This window comes from Sylvia atricapilla, chromosome 12 (genome assembly GCF_009819655.1).
Source record: "Sylvia atricapilla isolate bSylAtr1 chromosome 12, bSylAtr1.pri, whole genome shotgun sequence".
Lineage (NCBI taxonomy): Eukaryota > Metazoa > Chordata > Aves > Passeriformes > Sylviidae > Sylvia > Sylvia atricapilla.
The window spans coordinates 8,073,059-8,090,698 of record NC_089151.1 but is presented as its reverse complement, the minus strand read 5'-3'; the positions used below and the strand labels follow the sequence as shown (position 1 = coordinate 8,090,698).

Here is a 17,640-nt window from a genome sequence, read left to right as displayed (position 1 = left end):
ACAAGTGAAACCTGCATCTTGGCCCTACATGGGAGGTTTCATTCCTCTGACACATACTCCCCTCTATCGCAACCCATAGCAGTCAAAAGCAGAGATAAAGATGAGATGAGATAAGGATGCCAGGGCCATGTGCCTCAGTTTCCACGTCTGGGTTTTTTGAGCAAGCAAAAAACATCCAGTGGCAGCAGGGACAGTCCCCACGGATGAGCACCCATGGCTGGGGCCTCCAAATGCAGATCCCTGTGCTGTCCTCATGCAAGGAAGGAGGAAACACCAGCTGTAAGATGCCCATGGGAAGATGGCAGGCAGCTCTGGTGGCCCTGGTATGTCCCTGGGGAGGGGGCAGCTGGGACTGGCCAGTTATGAAAGCCGGCTTCGGTGTTTGAAGGAATGTAGGTCAGAGTTAATCAGATGCTCAGGCCGTCTGACAGTTCGAAAAACCCCCACTGCCAGGGTTAGTGGGGAGAAAAAAGGAGGGGGAAGCACATGCAGGCCCCTCTCCACCCCCCCAATTAAATATCAGTGCTGGGTTGTGGGTAGGAGCTCAGTGCCGGAGGCCATGAGGGATAAAAGCCATCCCAGGGAAGCAGTTAAAAGCCAAGGAGCGACAACAGCAGCGGGGGGTTAATTCAGAAACCTGCCCATCTCGGGCTTTTTTTGTTCCCAGGGCTTCACCAAGGCAGAGCCAGCTTTATCATCAAGCCTCCCCACTACTCATTAGCCAAGGGTTGGAAAGCAAATCCCACTGGCAGTACCCCCGGGCAGGGAGCGTGAAGATCTCAGCTGGTCCCCAGGGAGATGCCGCCCTTGCACATCTCACGGATCCCCAAAGGCCAGGAGTGGGAATAGAGCAGCCATCCGGAGGCATTAGCAGGGTGCCAAGCTCCTTCTGGGTGCTGTGAAGGCTGTCCAGGCTGCAGGGGGGATGCTTTGGGAGCCCCCCCCAGCTGCTGGAGTCTTTCTCCATAAACCTCCTTCCCAGCTCTGCTCGTTTCCATAGCGACCCCACAAGTGAAATTTTCCATCCCGGATGCCAAATGCCTGTGGATGAGGCACAGCCCTCCCAGGGTTACCAAATATAGACACAAAAAACCCCCCGAGCCAACACGCCCGGCCATGGGGACAAGGAGCTGCCACGGCCGCAACGGAGCTGGGGGGTGAAAGCCAGAGCATGGGGCTGAGCCTGGGATTGGGGCTGAGCCTGGAATGGCAGGGATGCTCAGCTGTGGGGGAACAGCTGATCCAGCCCCGATGCTGATGCCGGTCCATCCCCCAGCACTTACGTGGTCTGCATGAGCTCTGGGTTGGGCACGCACTGGAGGCGGTGGGAGAGGAGCTGGAAGGCACTGCTCTGGGGCAGCAGCATCAGCAGGCCATAGAGAGCCTTGATCAGGTAGGGGTTGTTCTTCACATCCAGCAGCTGCAGGCGGAGATCTGGAAGAGGACAGAAGTGGATGAGAAAGCAGGGAAAATGCATTTCATCTCCAGCTGCAAAAGCAGGTTCCTCCCACCCCATCTGATAGCCCTGGAGAGGCTCTAAGCCTCTGTCAGCCAACCAAGGGGCACTTGAAGGCACTCCTCTCCCCTTTCATTAACCCATCCATCTTGGTTCCCACATTGTCCAGAAGTTCCTCTCCTTGACCAGCCCCCCTGGGGGCAACTGGCTGCCCAGTCTGCCACTCCTGATACCACTAACCCCTGAGGCTGTCCATGCTGTCTGCCTGAGAACACACATGCAACATGGGATTGTTCCTCAGCTTCTGCAGATTTAGCAGAAATACCCACTCTGGAGCATCCCATCCAGAGGGCTGGGTGACACCCTCCTGGGGACTCTCTGGAGCACAAGGAATCCCCTCTGCTTGGTTCTGAGGGTTACTTGTGCTGGGCCTCAATTCTGTCAGTAGAGGCAAAACCACCTTCTGGCTCCATCCCTTGCTGTGCTCATGGCAGAAGAGTCTTCCGGAGCCCTAAATAAAACTGAAGGGGCAGCCCAGGAGACGGGCAAGGTCTGTGTCTCAGCATCTCACCTCCTGGTTGTCACTTGTACCTCTGGTGTCTCCCAGTGAAGGAAGCCATCACCAGGGATGCTACTTTATTGGGAACATGTCTGTCCCCTACCCTGAGATGTGCACACTAAGGCTGCGGAACTCTCAGTGAATAATTTTGGGGCATGCAAAACTACCACAGATACATGAGTGCCTCACAGTCATCCTGGTGATATGGGATAGGGTCTACAGCAGGGAGCATGACTGAGGGTCTCTACTGCCCAGCTGCTCCAAACCTCTTCCCTTAAATTTTCCCCAGTATCACCCTGGACCTATATAGGTGCACCACTAAGTCCTTTCTAGGACATTTCCCAACAACCTCAGTGCCCTGATACACCTTCAGTGAGAAGCCCAGGGGCAGCAAATTGACATCATGAGAAATCCCCCACAGCAACAGGTCATCCTGTCACCATCCTGGCTCCCAGTGTCCCTCCCCTGAGCCCCTGGTCAGACACTGCTGCATTACCCAATGGGGGACCTGCACTGCTGGATACTGGAGAAAACATCAACCACTTTTTTTAGCGCTTATATCTTCATTTCTAGGAAAAAAACACCCTTTTTTCTTGCTAAGGGCCCCAGCAGCACCCACAATGCCACCCTGTGCATCCAAGGGTGGCACAGAGGGTTCCCCCCATCTGACGCCCTCCTCGTGCACCCCTGGAGATGCTCGGTGTGATCCAGGCCCCCTCCCTCCATCCCTTCCCCCATCCCTTTTGTTGGATGCCAGTGCAGCTCGCTCCTTTAACCTATATCTGGGGGGCAGCCTTCCCCCCCGTGCTGCCAGCGTGCCCTTTTCCCGGCGGGCAGCTCCAGTGCTGGGCAAACCTCCCGGCAAGAAGTCTCATAACTTCTGCTCTATTTATTCGTGCGGCGGCTGCCGCCTGCCATGGAGGCGCGGGGAGGGGGAGCACCGCGCGCCGCCCCTTCCCCACCCGGGGTTTCCTCCTTACACGTGAATATGGGGCACTCGATGAGCTGCACCAGCTTGTCCACCTCGGTGAGGAAATCCACGGTGACCTCCAGGTCCCCGCTGGATGTGGCTGTTAAGGATGTTACCTCGGAAAAAGGAGCAGCAGCAGCAGATGGCTCGCGCGGGTGATGCCTGGTGTGGACCACGGCTTTGCCAAAGCCTCCCTGCATCCACAGCTCCCGTGGGATGCGAGTGGGCAGGGGACAGGCAGGGCTTGCACACAGGCAGGGCTGAATGGTCTGTAGGGTGGCCAAGGGATGACAGAAGGAGACAGACGAGCAGGCAGGTACAGGGGAAGAGGCAGGCTGCCCCAAAAGCTTAGAGCAGGCAGGATGAGTGTTCAGGGGAGGATGCTTGCTTTTACCCTCCTGGCCCACGGGGATGGTGCATCTCCCAGAAGGAATGCTGGTGTGCTCTGGGAAGGGAAGTTGAGCGTGTTATTGAGCTTCTTCGTTTGGAAAACTACTCAGGGAGGCTTGGGGTTTGCTGGCACATGAAAATAATCATTCTGCTTCAGGCAGATGGTGAGCTCACCAGGGATTGTGCCATGCTGGGCACTGCCTGCTCCTCACCAGGCCAGGAGGCCAAAACCTTTATCTTCCTGGGAGGAAGAGGATGTTGAGGAGCCTCCCCTCCTGGTCAGGGGAAGGTCAAGGCTCAGACAGTGCATGCCTTCCTCTCTTTTCACCACAAAGAAAGGGATGACAGCAGGGGAAGGGAGCTGGCACATATCCAGCACAGGCTGCCCTGCCCTGGTAATGATGGGCTGCAGGCAGGAGGCTGGGCTGGCCTGCGGGGTGACCTTGGTTGCCACAGAGGGACTAAGGGCCAGCTCAGGCCCCACCCTGGCAGAAAATCCCCAAAGGATACAATTTCTGAATGAGGTCGTAGGCATGCTTATAGTTCTGGGTAAGGAAGCAGAGGGACACAGTTGTCACGGGGTTGTGACACCAGGACCGGTACAGGCAGCAGAAGAGGTTACGGCTTTCCTGAGGAAACAGAGAACCACTGGGGTTTAGTCACCACTGGGAGCACGGACATGGCATGGAGAGCCCCAGGTACCCAACACCAACCCACCAGGCTGGTGAGAGCCAGCAAAACACAAAGGAATATTGCTGGACCCACCAAGTCCACCTGGCACTGGCATTAGCCTCAGCCTCAGGAGATGGAGATCAGGTGGGCTTTGGGGTGACAGCATGACGAGGTCACCCTCAGGGCTGCTGTGTCCACCACAGGGTGATGGGCTGGAGGACGATGCTGTCCCACCCAAGGGGACACCCCTGCATCACTGGTTTTCAGCAGCAGGAGGAGGAGAAATCTTCCTCCTCTCCTCCCTTGGATGTCACTGGTGCTGGTGGCAGTTACTCAGAAAATCCTGTGGGCATGTTCCTGGGAGGGACAGTTGAGGGACTGCAGGACTTCCCTCCTGCTGTCACCTGTCCCATGGCCCATGAGGGGGCAGATGCAGCAGCAGCTTGAGGGCTCAGTAAGCCCATTCCAGGGAGAAAAGCAAGAGTTGGGCAGAATTGGTCACATCCTCCAAACCCACCCTCAGCTCCTGAAGGGCGGATGAATAAAGAAGCTGCCTGAGCTCCAACCCTGGGACCTGCCAGGCAGGGACTGAGCAGCAAGACACACACTCCCAGGTGGTTGCCAGGTCCCCACCACCCCCATTATGCCCCCTCCAGCTGCTAAGCCTGCTCCTGCTGCCCATACCGGGGTCTTCAGGTCCTTTAGTTGGTTTCTCAGCTGGAAGAGCTCGGAGGACGTCAGCAGGATGGTATTGAGGGTGTGGACCATGGTAGAGGCGAATTTGAGGTCCTCCTCCCTAAGCAGTATATCTGCCATGGAGTGAAAGATGTTCTCTGCATTCAGAAGTAGACAAAGCTGCCTGTGTATCACAGAGGAGAGAAACCAGGGGGAAAGGATGGTTAATGAGCACAATCAAGACTCTGATGTGAGCCCACTTCTCCAGAGAGGACCAGGGAGGAGACCTGGGTGCATCAGTGGTTGGGTGAGTATAGTGGCACCAGAAGGGAGATGCTGTGGTGCAATACCAGACTCTGCATTTGGAGGATGCAGTTATTCACACCGGGACAGAAACAAAAAAAGAGCTGGGTGAAGACATGCCCCTGGTCATATTACTTTGGATCCCCCTGGTGATATTGCTTTCTTCTGGCACCCACTGCTATGGCTCGTGCCACCTCAGCCCTTCCTATCACCTCCCTCAGGAGGTTTTGGTGTCACTTTCCAGCCTGACCAGTGTAGTGACTGTGCAGCAGTACCATTGCAGATGGCATGTGATGGCCCAGGCAGGCCAGCATCCTACGGACACTGGGGAACATCCCAGTGAGTGTGGCTAGCGGGGTGAAGCAATTCCTCCCGGCATTGTGCAACCCAGCAGCCCTGGAGCCAAAGGCTGCTCTTTGAACTCCTCCATGCTCCAGCTGCCATGAGATCCAGTGCTGAGTGGCTGCAGAGATCCAGCTGGTGAAGCTGGAAGACGTCTCTGCTCCACTGGATATCCTGTCAGCAGTGCTCTCCCCAAAACAGTGTAACCAGCACTGCGGCCCACGCTGATCTGCCTGGCTGGGTCACAGCGGGAATGTCCTGCTTAACAAACCTTGAGGCATTCCCAAGATTTTCAACATTTTTTAGTCCAGAAACAAAAAAAACCCACCAGATTTTTTTTTCTCTTACATTTGTTTGGATTTGGGCATTTCCTGTTTTTCTCCAGGCTCCTGCCTTCCTGGGCAGTTTGTCTGAGGACACCTGAAATGCTGCCCAGTGCCAGCTCAGATTCCCAGTGTGGGGATTGGAGAGACACAGGGAAGCCCACCTGGCTCCCCAGAATCCTTGCTTCTCCTAAAACTGGAATGCACCTTGGCTCATGACATTTCCCCATGGCCTGACAGGGAACCCTGGCACCAAGGCATCCCCCAGAGCAACTCCGCTTTCCCCCAGCTCCTACCAAGCACAGTTAAACCAGATAATCTTAGCTGGATTCAGATTTCCCCCTGGAGGCATCTCTGAGAGGATTAAGAGGCAAAACAAGGAGCAACTGCTTGGGCTGCTGTGTGGGAGGTGTTCACTAGCTGCCTGGTTTGGCCGGGAGGTAGGAGGTGCACCTGAACCTCCTCTGCCTGAAAGTCATGTTTGCACTTCCTGGGGTAAGGAGGAGCAAGGATGTGAGTGGAAACTAAACTAAGCCCGTTTCTCTTAGGACATATCAGAGGAAGACTACTTGGCTATAGTCAGACTCCAAAGATCATACCCTAAAGCCTGGTGGTTCAGGGACACAGGAGGAGAATGAATAAACAGATCTTCCCTCCTCAACACGCAGAGGAAGGAACCCCCCATCTTTCTCCCACCTCTTATCCTGCCAGATAATCCCTTCCCTCCTCACCCAGCCCTGGCTGCTCTCCATCGGCAGCTCCCGCATCCCGCGTGGCTGCTGCCGGACAATGAGATGCTCTGTGCGGGATTTTATGTAACCCAACCCAGCGATCGCCCTGGACCCCGCTAAAATGGAACGGGCTGTGATAAATAAGCTCATTTATCCCAATTATTCTTACGTAACCGGCTGCATTCATGGGGATGAAAACGCTTCCCTGATTTCTCACTGCTTGGACGCAGGCTGGTTGGAGGAGGGAGAGCGGTGGGAAAGTGAGGCATGGAGGGAGGAAAGGGGAAGGCAGAAGCTTTTAGTCCAACCTGATTGAGCCAAAAGCAAATCAATAGCTTGGCATTGCAGGCAGGATCCAGTCACTTCCAGCTGCAGTAAAGCAAGCCCAGCCTGGGCAGGACCAAGCCCAGCCCAGGAGTAAGGTGGCTCCATGCTACCCTTCTCCCAGCAAGGGGGGGATAACTGGATGCCCCATCCTTGCCAAGCTTCCTCCAAGTGCTGTGCTGGGCACTTGAACCATGAGGTGGGATGGTTTAACATGTCTGGAGAAGGAATGGGCTCTCCAGGGACAAACACTGGGATAGTTTTAGTCTCAACAGTGAAAAGGTCAGTGTGCCAGTACAGCTGGGACTGGCTGCAATGCTCATGGCTGGTGAGGAGCTGGTGTTTTACACCTTCCAGGCAAGAAGACTATAGCAAGAGCTTAAACAAGAGAAATAGTGCCAGGGAGCACTGAGGGCAACTCAGTGACCTCCAAGGCTCCCCCATGACAAAAAGCATGCCTTTCAGGTTCCCCCTCCACCAGTCCTCCATGGAAAAAGGAAGGCTCTCCCTTTCCATAAATAGGAGCTCTGCCATTTGGCTGGTGAACACTGTGCTCACAGTGAGCAGGGGACTGAATGTGAGCTGCTTTTTAATTTCAGGCCTGGTCCTGATTAGTGGGGAAGGGTTGGGATTCTCTCCCCTCCTTTCAGTGGCATTGGGGAACTGGAAATCGTTGGGGTGTTAGAGAAATAGCTGTGTGGAGACTGTCCCTATGCTTCAAAGCTGTGTCACCTCATGGAGATGCTGTCCTGCTTGGGCACCAGCCCTTCCAGCTGCCCCCGGGTTCTCTGGGATCCACCAGCAGAATGAGTTTGCCAGTGCACAGCATCCTCCTATGGCACTGGTAGAGACTTCAAACTCCCGTCCATGAAGTCCCTTGGTCAGCATATCCCAAAAGCAATCCCCAAAGGAGGGAGCAACTGGCTGGTCCTGCAGCTGCTGGCCTCCGTGACAGGAGCCAGCAGCTGAGGCCAACTGCCAGCACCAGGTGGCTGCTGGTGGGGTGGGAGGGTCCCCAGGAGCCCATTCCCTGGGAGGCTTTGATGGCATGAGGGGAACGCCAGGCTGGCTGGGAGGAGGCTGGGAAAGGGGCTAAACAGAGGACAGGTGGCTTCAACTGAGATGCTGGTGGAGTGGCTGTGGAAAGGAACAAGGCAGAGGGGACAGAGAGTGGGAACCATACCCCTTATATGTACCCACCATAAATACATCCTGGATATATACATCCTATAAATATGTGTATATATATATATATACACACACCCCTTAAATACATATATCTCCTCATATATACATGATGTGATGATGGAAGGAACTGGCTAATCCCCCTGAAGCATCATTCCAGCAGGATGCCTCTCCCTAGAGCTCTCCCTGCATCCCTGGGGATGATGTGCATCCCCTTGCCCATGGGGACCCAGAGAGTCCCCAGGGATCTCCTGGCATGGAGGTAGAGGGCAAGAAGTGTCCCCAGGGAGGCAGGAGCTGCAGAGCATCATGGCACATACTGGTTGTATTACACAGCTGGCAGCACAGGCACATGGCGATAATGAAATGTGGTATTCAGGCCATTAAAATTTAACTCCTTAAATTAAATGGGTTATTCAAGCCTTTCCAATGGAGCCAAGGAATGTGGCTGCAGGCAGATGGGAGGCAGCATCCACCTGCAGCATGACGATGGCAGACACCTCCCAAGGGACTCAGCAGGTCACCTCCAGCCCAGTCACAGGACCCTGCCTGCCCCCTTGCCTAAAGGACTCCTCAACAACATGAGGCTCGTCAAGGGAAGAGTCACAGAGGTCACCATGAGCTTTGGGTGGCCATGTCACCCTGGGGTCCCACTGTGTCTCTGATGTAGAAGCCACCTAATTGCCAGCACAGCAATGTCAATCACAATGAATTCCCATCATGCAAATGGTTGGGGTGGGATGAGGTATGGGAACAAGCAGAACAGGAATTGTACAGGGGCAGGGAGCTGCTGCAGGGCAGAGTGCTGGAGCCCAGAGGATGCTGGCTAGATGGGGTGGCTTTAGAGCCACATCTCCAATTAAGGACAAGCCCCGGCATCCCTCCCAGCCCTCTTGCTTTGACAACTCGATGCCTGGAAACCAGCTAATCTAAACATCATCATTTCAGGGAGCTGTCAGAGTTCCCATCCTGCCTGCTCGTCCCTTTAACCACTTCAGCCCCGTCCCCTGCCCCGAGCCACCATGCAGGAACAGGGTGGCGGAGGCTCAGGCCAGACCAATGCTTACTTGAAGAGGCTGAACATTTTTTTTTCCCTAAATTCTAAAAAAAGTAAGATGAGATCCAGTATTACTGCAGAACCATCTCCTCCTCTGGGATCTGTGGGGTGCCTGGGGGGGAAACACTGGTCCTGTCCTGTTGCCTGGTCATGCTGAGCACCATCCTGCTGTGTTCAATTAAGCAGGTGCTTCTTCATTAAGCACCAGTGATTTGCTTTATTAGCTCTGGGCTAATAGACACGGGGCCTCAGCAGGGAGAGGATCATGTCTCGTCCCACTTCCAGCAACTGGGACAGAGTCTGAGCTGTGGAATGAGCTGGCTGAGACCTGGGAGTGATGCTCTGAGGGGTCCTGCTCCACTTTTCTGCTCATGGGTTTCAGAACAACTTCCACAGCTGTGAGGAGGGCAGAACCCCTCCATACTTCCTCCCAACCCTCCTCTTCCTCTGCTCCCTTCCTCTCTCCTCCCAAAGGCGTTCCCCCACCCTTCCTCCACACCCCAGGCTCCCCAGCAGATGCCCTGGCTTAACCCACCTAACCAGGGAATCCACAGCCTCTGTGATACCCACTGCCCATCCCCATTCCCCTGGAATTCTCCTGCCAGGAAAAGCAGCATCCCCAGCCTGCCCCAGCAGCTGGGATCCTTTAGGAATTTGCAGAGGAAGCACAGATAAAATTAGGATGGGAAGAGGAGAAGAGAGCACGTGGGGAAGGCAGGAGGATGTCATTGTCCCATCCTTTCCCTCCATATCAGCAAAGAAAATCCCAGTCCTCCATTTTAATCCCCCCCTTTCCTGAATCCAGACTCCAGAGCTGCTCCTCTGGGCAAGGGAAACCATGGCAACTCCAGCAGTTCCTGCTTTACAAAATTCATAGCATTTTATGTAAGGGATTTTGAAGGGTTTGTGATGTTTAGGAGCAGGGGAGCTCCTTTGCAGGATGCAGGTCTGGGGAAGAGAAGGACCCTCATCAACTTTGTTTTTCTTGGAATGGTTATCAAGCTCCCCAGGGAAAGCTGCCGACCAGAGATGTGCACATCCTGGGAAGAGATGTGTGGATTCTGGGAAGGAGACGTGCAGATCTCAGAAAGCCGGAGGAGACAAACCCCGCGATGCCTTTGCTTGAAAAGGGAAAGGTGCAGAGTGTTTCACTGCAAACAAGAAAACCCTCCCACGGAGCGTCTGCTTGGCAGCAGCCGTCAGTGTGACAAGTGCCGAAGGAGCCGTGGTGCCAGCTCAGCGCTGGGCTGCGGCTGCCTCAGCGTAAGGTGCTCCCCAGGGATCCCCGGGGATCCCCCGAGCAACCACCACGGATGCCTGACAGGAACACACCACAAACGTACATTAGTATTCAGGCCAGCTTCAACTGGTGAAACAGCACCTTGATCCTGCAGAGTCTCAGCCCATGGCTTCTGCTCCTCCTGATGATCCCCCTGGACACCAGGCCACTGGGAGGTCCCTGTCCTGGCTGGCAGGATGGCTTCCCCACTGCCCACTTAAGCTGATGGCCCAGCCTATGGAAACATTCACCTTGACTTGTGATGAACCCAGCCTTGTTCCCACCTTGGACATGCCTGGAGAACGGCGCCCTTCAACAAGATCACCTTGAGTTCTCCGAGCAGATATTCAACACCTCTGGACGTTTTTATGATCAGTGAGATACCCATAGGTCTGTACCAAATATGAGAGGGAAACAGGGCTGTAGCAAGGAGGAGAAAGAGTAATATCCTTTGGAATGGGGCAGAGGCTAAAAAACAACTATATTTGGAAACCTGATGGTCCACTCAGCCCAAGGTATGGCCCAACTTTTAGCATAACACTGATGAATGTGACAGCTTCTCCAAGGTGAATCCCACTAGACAGACAACCAGCACCACTCTCCAGCTGCATAACCTGGTGTGCGCCAGGAGCTTCCTTGAGGAAACTTTATAGTGACTTATGGATAAAGCTATCCTGCCCATAGAATTCTAGAATGGTTTGGCTTGGAAGGGACCTTAAAATCTCACTGCAACCCCCCTGCCATGGGCAAGGACACCTTTCACTAAATCAGATTGCTCAAAGCTCCATCCAACCTGGCCTTGAGCACCTTCACTGATACGTCACTGACGATCTGCAAATCTTACAAAAATCCTGTAGGAACACCTGAGCATCTACAAAAGGTTCACCCAAAAACTAGGTAAAAAACACCCCTTCCAAACCCTCCAGGAAAGCAAAAAAATTACCTCCCCGAAGCACTTCTTTTCCAAATTTTAAACTTGCCAGTGATTTGATGGTAAAATGGATGGCAAATGCAAGTCTTGCCCTGGGCTCTTGGGGCTTTAAGCCCCAGGCAGGAGACACCAGCAGCATTAGAGCATGTGCCTGGCTCCAGCCACTATCCCAGCTGAGAGGAACAACTCATGCTGAACTGAGCCCTCCAGACACTGTTCCCAGAGGGGCACTTACACTGGGCACTGATGTTTTCAGGCAAGCTCTGTTTGGAAGGGGAGGAAGGGTAGGAGCTGGCTTGGGAGTGGGGGAGAACAGTAGAGCAGCAGCAGATCCTTCCTTCGAGACGTCCGCTTCCCTTTCAGGCTGACAGCTGTGGCCTAATTTTCAAGAAAACTGACAAGCGCCTTATTTCTCCCCCTATAATTTCTCATCACTGCAAATAAAATAGGTTAAAGGAGTGTGTACAAAGCTGTAGCAACAGGAGCTGGGAGAGGCTGATCCTGTTCGGGGCATGCATGGGAGCTGCGGTCCTTGTTCACCCATCCCCATCACTTTGCTTCAAGATGAAGAAATAAAAGTGCTTTTGTTTCTAAAAGCATGGCCAAGGAGCAGGTTGCTGTCCTAGAGGTGGATGAGCCTTTGGATACCCATGTAGGGAAGGCAAATTTCAGGGAAAATTGTCCTGCTGGCTATCTCTAGACCTCTGAAAGCAGGGATAGACTATGGCAGGAACACACTCTGTGTTTGAGGGTGAAGCTTTCCAAAATGAAGGAAAAAAGGGACTGGGAAGAGGTGGCAGCATCCCATGGCTCAGGGATAAGTGTACCCTGGGGTGGGAGGTGAAGCTGCCTTTTCTCTTCTGCCAACAACTTGAGCACATCCTGGAGCTCAGGGAAGGAGGTGCCTGTAACTTAATGAGCCCTGCTGCACTTCCTGCTCAAGTGCCAGCTGAAAAAATACCCAAATTATGCCATGGTTTAGATACCACAGATTAGCTGGCCTCCATGCCCACTGCCTCTCAGCATTGCACTGGATCACAATGCCTGCCCTGCCTTCTGAGCTAGGATCCCTGGAGGGCTCCCAAGAAGGGATGCAGCTGATGAACCTTGCTCCCTCAAACCCTCCAAGGCCCATAGATACATGAGAGGAGAGCAGATGGATGCTCCCTGCCAGGACCCGAAGAGAGCACCCAGTGCTATGAGGGGACCAGCTCCAAGTGCAGCTGAACATAAGGAGCAGCTCATGCACCAAGGGAAAGAGCACTGAATGGCAGGAACTCCAATCAAGGTGGCTCTATGCTTTCAGTGGGGAGTTAAAGATGTCCCATGGAGAGATACTTTATCTGAGGACATCCCATCCTGGGAGCAGAGTGCCCAGCTGGACCCACTGGCTGAGGTGAGCTCCTTTCAGTTTTTAACTGAGTGTGCCCTGTGCCTGGGGCATAACAGAGCAAGATCCCCTGGAAGACAAGTGGAGGGAAAAACACTGTTACTCAGCCTGATTTCCTGTCCTGGCTCTTCCTTCCACAAAGATGAATAAACCGAGTTGTCACAGCCGCAGAACCAGAAAACGAAGCACCATAAGAACACCCGAGCCCCAACAAACAGGATCAGACAGGTTAAGCAGCTTCCCCATGATGAGGGTCCTCACCCCATCAGCCAGGCAAAGAAAATTTGGGAGACACTTTGGAAGCTGCTTGTGCTGAATCCCTGCTCTGAAGAACATGACAGTCAGCAAGCATGGAAACTGTGGGCTCCTCTCCCCACTGTCCAGTTTGCCTTCTCCCAGCTCCCTCCTTCTTTTCCTGCTTTCCCACAGCATTCCTGCTGTGATCCTAGGGAAAGGGCCGGGAGGAAGCAGATATCTCTACCTGGGGACCTGCCCTTTGAAGGAACTCGGCTATTTAGTGAGGATTTTCCTCTCCTATGCACATTTCCCCTTCCTCCCCTCCACCCTCTCACTGACCCAAATTAGTCCCAGCCCACGCCGGCACTGCTGCTCACATGTGGTTCCCATTTTTCTACAGGAAAACCCATCAAATCCTTCCAAGCAACTTCAAGAATGGCTGGTTCTGGAGCAGCTTTGGTGTGTTAGCACAGCAAATGAATTTCCAGGACCTGGTGCATGCCAGCTCATCCAGTCCCTGCAGCTCAGTGGAGGCATCTCCTGTCCTCCCCAGGGGAGAGCCCCAGGAGTGAGCTGGCCAGGGCTGGCCCAGCTCATGCTCTCCCAGCAAGGATAATCCTTTGACAGGGCAACCAGGCTCCTCCCTTGTGAAGGTCATGCTGTTGATGACTGCTGGTGCATTGTGACTCCAGAGCCAACCTCTATCCCAGGGGAAACTGGGATTTCCCCCTTTGGCTCCTACTTCATGGGGATGGGAGCGTTTAACAGAATCTAGAGTGATGTCCCAGAGCCTCACTGAATTAAAACCCCAATAATCACATGCTCCTGTGGGCTTGTGTAGCCCATTGTGCAATGTAAAAGAGGCAAATTGAGAGCTGGGGCTTTATGGTGGCATTGCTGGCTTCCTTCCAAAATCCCACAGGAGCACAAGAAGAGCCCAGAAGGTGCTCATGGTACAAGCCTGGAGCTTGTACCATGAGGGAGAATGCAGAGGGAGAATGCAGGAAAGCAGAGCCTGTTTGCCACCACATCACTGTAGCACTATTCTGGATCTCCAGGCATGGGGTTTTACAAGGCAAGCTGGGGAGAGGAGGTTTTGGGGAGCAGGGAGAGTTAAAGGGAGGCATAAAGGAATGGGCTGGAGATGAGAGAGAAGAACTGGGCATGTTCACCACCCTGCTCCATCACCCTGTGCCTGGCTGGGGCCTTGGCTGGGAGGGAGTCCCTCTTTCTGCTTTGCAAATGGACAAAAAAAAAACAACCCGAACTAAAAAGCTTTCTCCGGTTCCTCCTCTCGGCGAGGCACGAGGAGGGGGATGGCGAGTGCACAGTTCATTAGAGCCGGAGGGCAGGCGGCCAGCGAGCATCCTGGCAGGCAGAGCAGTGGATTTTCGCAGGCTCGCTGCCTCCCGACACAGAAGCTTCCCTTGTAGCACTCACAGCTGTTTGGATTTTACCCGAGTTCATATCACAGTTTATCAAAGAGGCTCCATTTTTTTTCCCCTTCTTTTTTTTTTGCACTTTGCTGAGTACAAGCCAAATGGTTCCTGCAAAAACAAATGCAGGTTTTGTTCTGCATTGCAGTGGCACGGAGGGTGGGAGAGAGGAAGAGGTGGCACGTGTCCCCCCTCCAGCCCTGATTCACTTGTAGAGGGATTTTCAGGGCATGAGTTTGGCAATGGGAGCTGGAGGGGGCACAGTGGCATCAGCACATCCATAGGAAGAAGCAGGATTGGGTCCTGCATCCCAGCACTGGGTGTCTCCAGATCATCAGGAGGTGTTGGGGTGTTGGCCAAGGAAAATGTGTGTCCAGAGGAGCTCAAGAACATCCAGGCCTGGGAGGAGGGTTTTGGTCAGCCCCAACTCCTTGAGCCTCTTCCAGTGAGGGCTGGGAAGTGAGGACAGCACAGCAGGAGAGAAGGACAAGGTTAGGGATGAGGTGGGAGGCAGGATGGGGCTAGGGGAACACTGGCTCACTGCAGTACAGAAGCATCCTGTAGTTGTGGCACTTCCCCCCAACAGCCCTGCTCACTGGGATGCTGGCAGCCTTTTCCTTTTTCCTTTCCTTTCCTTTCCTTTCCTTTCCTTTCCTTTCCTTTCCTTTCCTTCCTTTCCTTTCCTTTCCTTTCCTTTCCTTTCCTTTCCTTTCCTTTCCTTTCCTTTCCTTTCCTTTCCTTTCCTTTCCTTTCCTTTCCTTTCCTTTCCTTTCCTCCTCTGATTCCTCATCCTGGTTAGCAGGTTCAAACTGCCTTTTGAGACCCTGTCAGGCCCAAAAAGAGGGACTGGCCACCCCAGCACCAACGGCATCATGCACAGCCCTTCATCCACCCAGTGTGACCTGCCAGTGTTTGTCCTCAGCTCTGCCCTCTTTCTTATCCAGCTCTCCCCTGGCCTCACCCCAGCAGGGCTTTGAGATCTCAAAAACAGTCAGAATTTCCAGCCAGGTGAACTTTTCCCGTCTGCTGGAACTATAAAATCTGTGGCCCCATCACGAGACTTGGGATTTTCCAGCTCTCCAGCTAATGCTGTAAATTGGCTGAACAACCTCATATGCTCCAGCCTGTGTTCTCCATAGTGGAGAGAGAACCACCCAGCCCCCCCTGGCCAACCCTCACGGGGTTCAAGAATACCCCCAAAGGCCAAGGAAAATCTCCAGTCAAATGGACAAGTCCCACCAGGTGCATCACATGGGAGGTGGTTGAAAAGTCATGCCAGGGCCTCTTCCAAACAGTTTAACCTCAGAAAACACCCTGTGAGAAGGTGCCAGGCGGTGGGGAGGTTTATTTAACAGCTCTATAAAACAAGCTGAGACAACCCCTTCGTGCAGCCTGCCTGGGGAGCAAAGTGCTGACTCAGGCATCCTCTCTGCCTCAGGGTGCCACTGCTCTTCGAGAAAATGGCCTTGATGGGCTTCAAAGTTAAGCCCTGCACTTCAAAGCATCCACACACGACATGCATAGGGATGTCTCCAGCCACTCAAGCACATCCCATGCCCTGGAGGGTTCATTTGCTGGGGCAAGGTACATCAGCCATGAACGTCTGAGCTGTTCCATCTCAGAGAGCAGCAAAAAGCCGACTGCTTTGGTGCTAGGCTTGACTTAGCCAGCTGAACTGGCTCCTGGAGCTCACACTGACCCTGGGGACAGCACAGGAACTGCACAACCAGCCCTGGGGAGGTACAAGAGGGGAAAAGACAGCCCCTTGCAAGGACAGCCAGCCCTATCCTCACACAGTGCTCTGAGCAGCAACACTGATGTGTCCATGCAGTAGGGCTTAACCTCTCCCTTAATCCCCCCATCCCACAGCACTGGTACCAACCAAGAGGCATTAAATCCAGCCTGTAAATCTCAGTGTGAGCTGAAAAGCTCGGTGCTGCTCTGCTGCCTGCCTCCTGACCGGCCAAGCAGCTTTCCCTCCACAGGGCTCCTGCCTGGAGGACAGCCGTGCTGCTCCAAGGAGCCATGTGATGCTTTGGAAGCTCCTCCACATTTTTCTGCTGCTCCAAGAGGTCAGCAGCTGAATGGGAATATTTGCCTCTTGCTCAAGGGCTCTGGTGAATGCAGGACGGCCACGTGCCAGCCAGGGCAATTAGTGAGAAGAGTGGAAGGCCTCAGATCTGTTTATTGAGGTGGGAGGTAACACTGATGCTCCCGCCTCTGACAACACTTTGGGAGCAACCTCTAAGTGCAAACATGCCTGGCTTGAGAGGAGAAGGCAGCACTTGGTAGTCTTAAGTTTTGAAGGCAGACTAATTTTACTGGCTTCCAGCCTAAAAAAGGTGACAACGGTAAGAGAGAACTGACCCCCAAAGGAACCTTGTCAGCTGCAATGCAGAAAACTGATGCCAAGCCAAAAAAAAAAAAAAAATTCAGAAGAGATCATGGGAACAGGTTTCCCTCCTTCCTCTAGGGCAGAGGGGTAGAACAGCATGACTGTGGGATTCATACCACCGGAATCCCCCTGGCAAATCCTTTGTCCAGACATTCATAAGGCATCTAAACAGCTTTGAAGAGCCTTCTTCTGGATGTTGCTCTTCCTTTCTCACAGATTATAGATGACAGGGAGTTGAAAGGGACACACAAGGATCATCAAGTCCAACTCCTCCTGCTGTGGCTCAGCTCGGCATGTGAGCTCCACCACAGCCATAGGCTTTCTCTCTGTGAGGTCCCCTTGGGTTGAAGGGATCCTAATTCCAAAGCCCTTGGCACAGATGAAGCATCACACCATGGTTTGATGGGCACTGGATCCCACTCGGGAAGGCAGTAGACTGATCCATCTCTTTGATACATGAACAGTGCTGGCAGAGGGACCATGTGCCAGTGTTGGGTTATCCTCCAGCCTGGTGGTCACAGGCAAAGGAGAAGAAAGGAGATACTTCCTTATGAATGACAGAAGTTTTTGGAGCTGTTCCCCTGTTATTTTGAAGGAAGTTTGTGTTTCCACTTAGCTCCACCCTGTCTTCTCTGGCAAAACATCTCCAGATACCTACCTTGGGGCAGAGGTTACTGATAGTGAGACCACTCATCACAGCTCCTATCTCTGCCTGAGCCAGGCTTGGAGGGTGAATTCTGCCAGCAAAGGCTGCAGGTACTCCTCCCACCCATCTCCCAGCACCAGGCAGGTTCTGGACCAGTTCTGTATGTATTGGGGATCACAGGTCCGTACAGAGCAAGAGATGGCCCCACCTCCTGGAGAGATCACTGCTCAAACCCCACTTCCACCCTCAAGCACTCAATGTACTATAACCTCTCTCTCTGGGATTCTGAGGACATATCAGGAGAGTGACTAAAGTCCTTTCAGAGTCAGCAAACTTAAG

The 17,640-nt window shown here is 53.5% G+C and overlaps 1 protein-coding gene across 3 annotated transcripts in view; it reads right to left on the bottom strand.

The window, feature by feature from the left end:
• The window catches only part of VAC14 (VAC14 component of PIKFYVE complex), a 58,880-nt gene that overhangs the window by 1,087 nt on the left and 40,153 nt on the right, over window positions 1-17,640 (bottom strand). For 2 of the 3 annotated variants that reach the window (XM_066327744.1, XM_066327746.1), the window contains 5 exons: window positions 4,732-4,906; window positions 3,886-4,004; window positions 2,996-3,075; window positions 1,284-1,434; window positions 245-1,041 (listed from right to left, as the gene is read on the bottom strand). In XM_066327744.1, the coding sequence (XP_066183841.1) occupies window positions 780-1,041; window positions 1,284-1,434; window positions 2,996-3,075; window positions 3,886-4,004; window positions 4,732-4,906 (787 nt within the window). In that variant the 3' untranslated portion in view covers window positions 245-779. Of the gene's footprint in view, window positions 1-244; window positions 1,042-1,283; window positions 1,435-2,995; window positions 3,076-3,885; window positions 4,005-4,731; window positions 4,907-17,640 lie in introns of those variants that run through there. The other variant, XM_066327745.1, reaches the window with a different exon arrangement.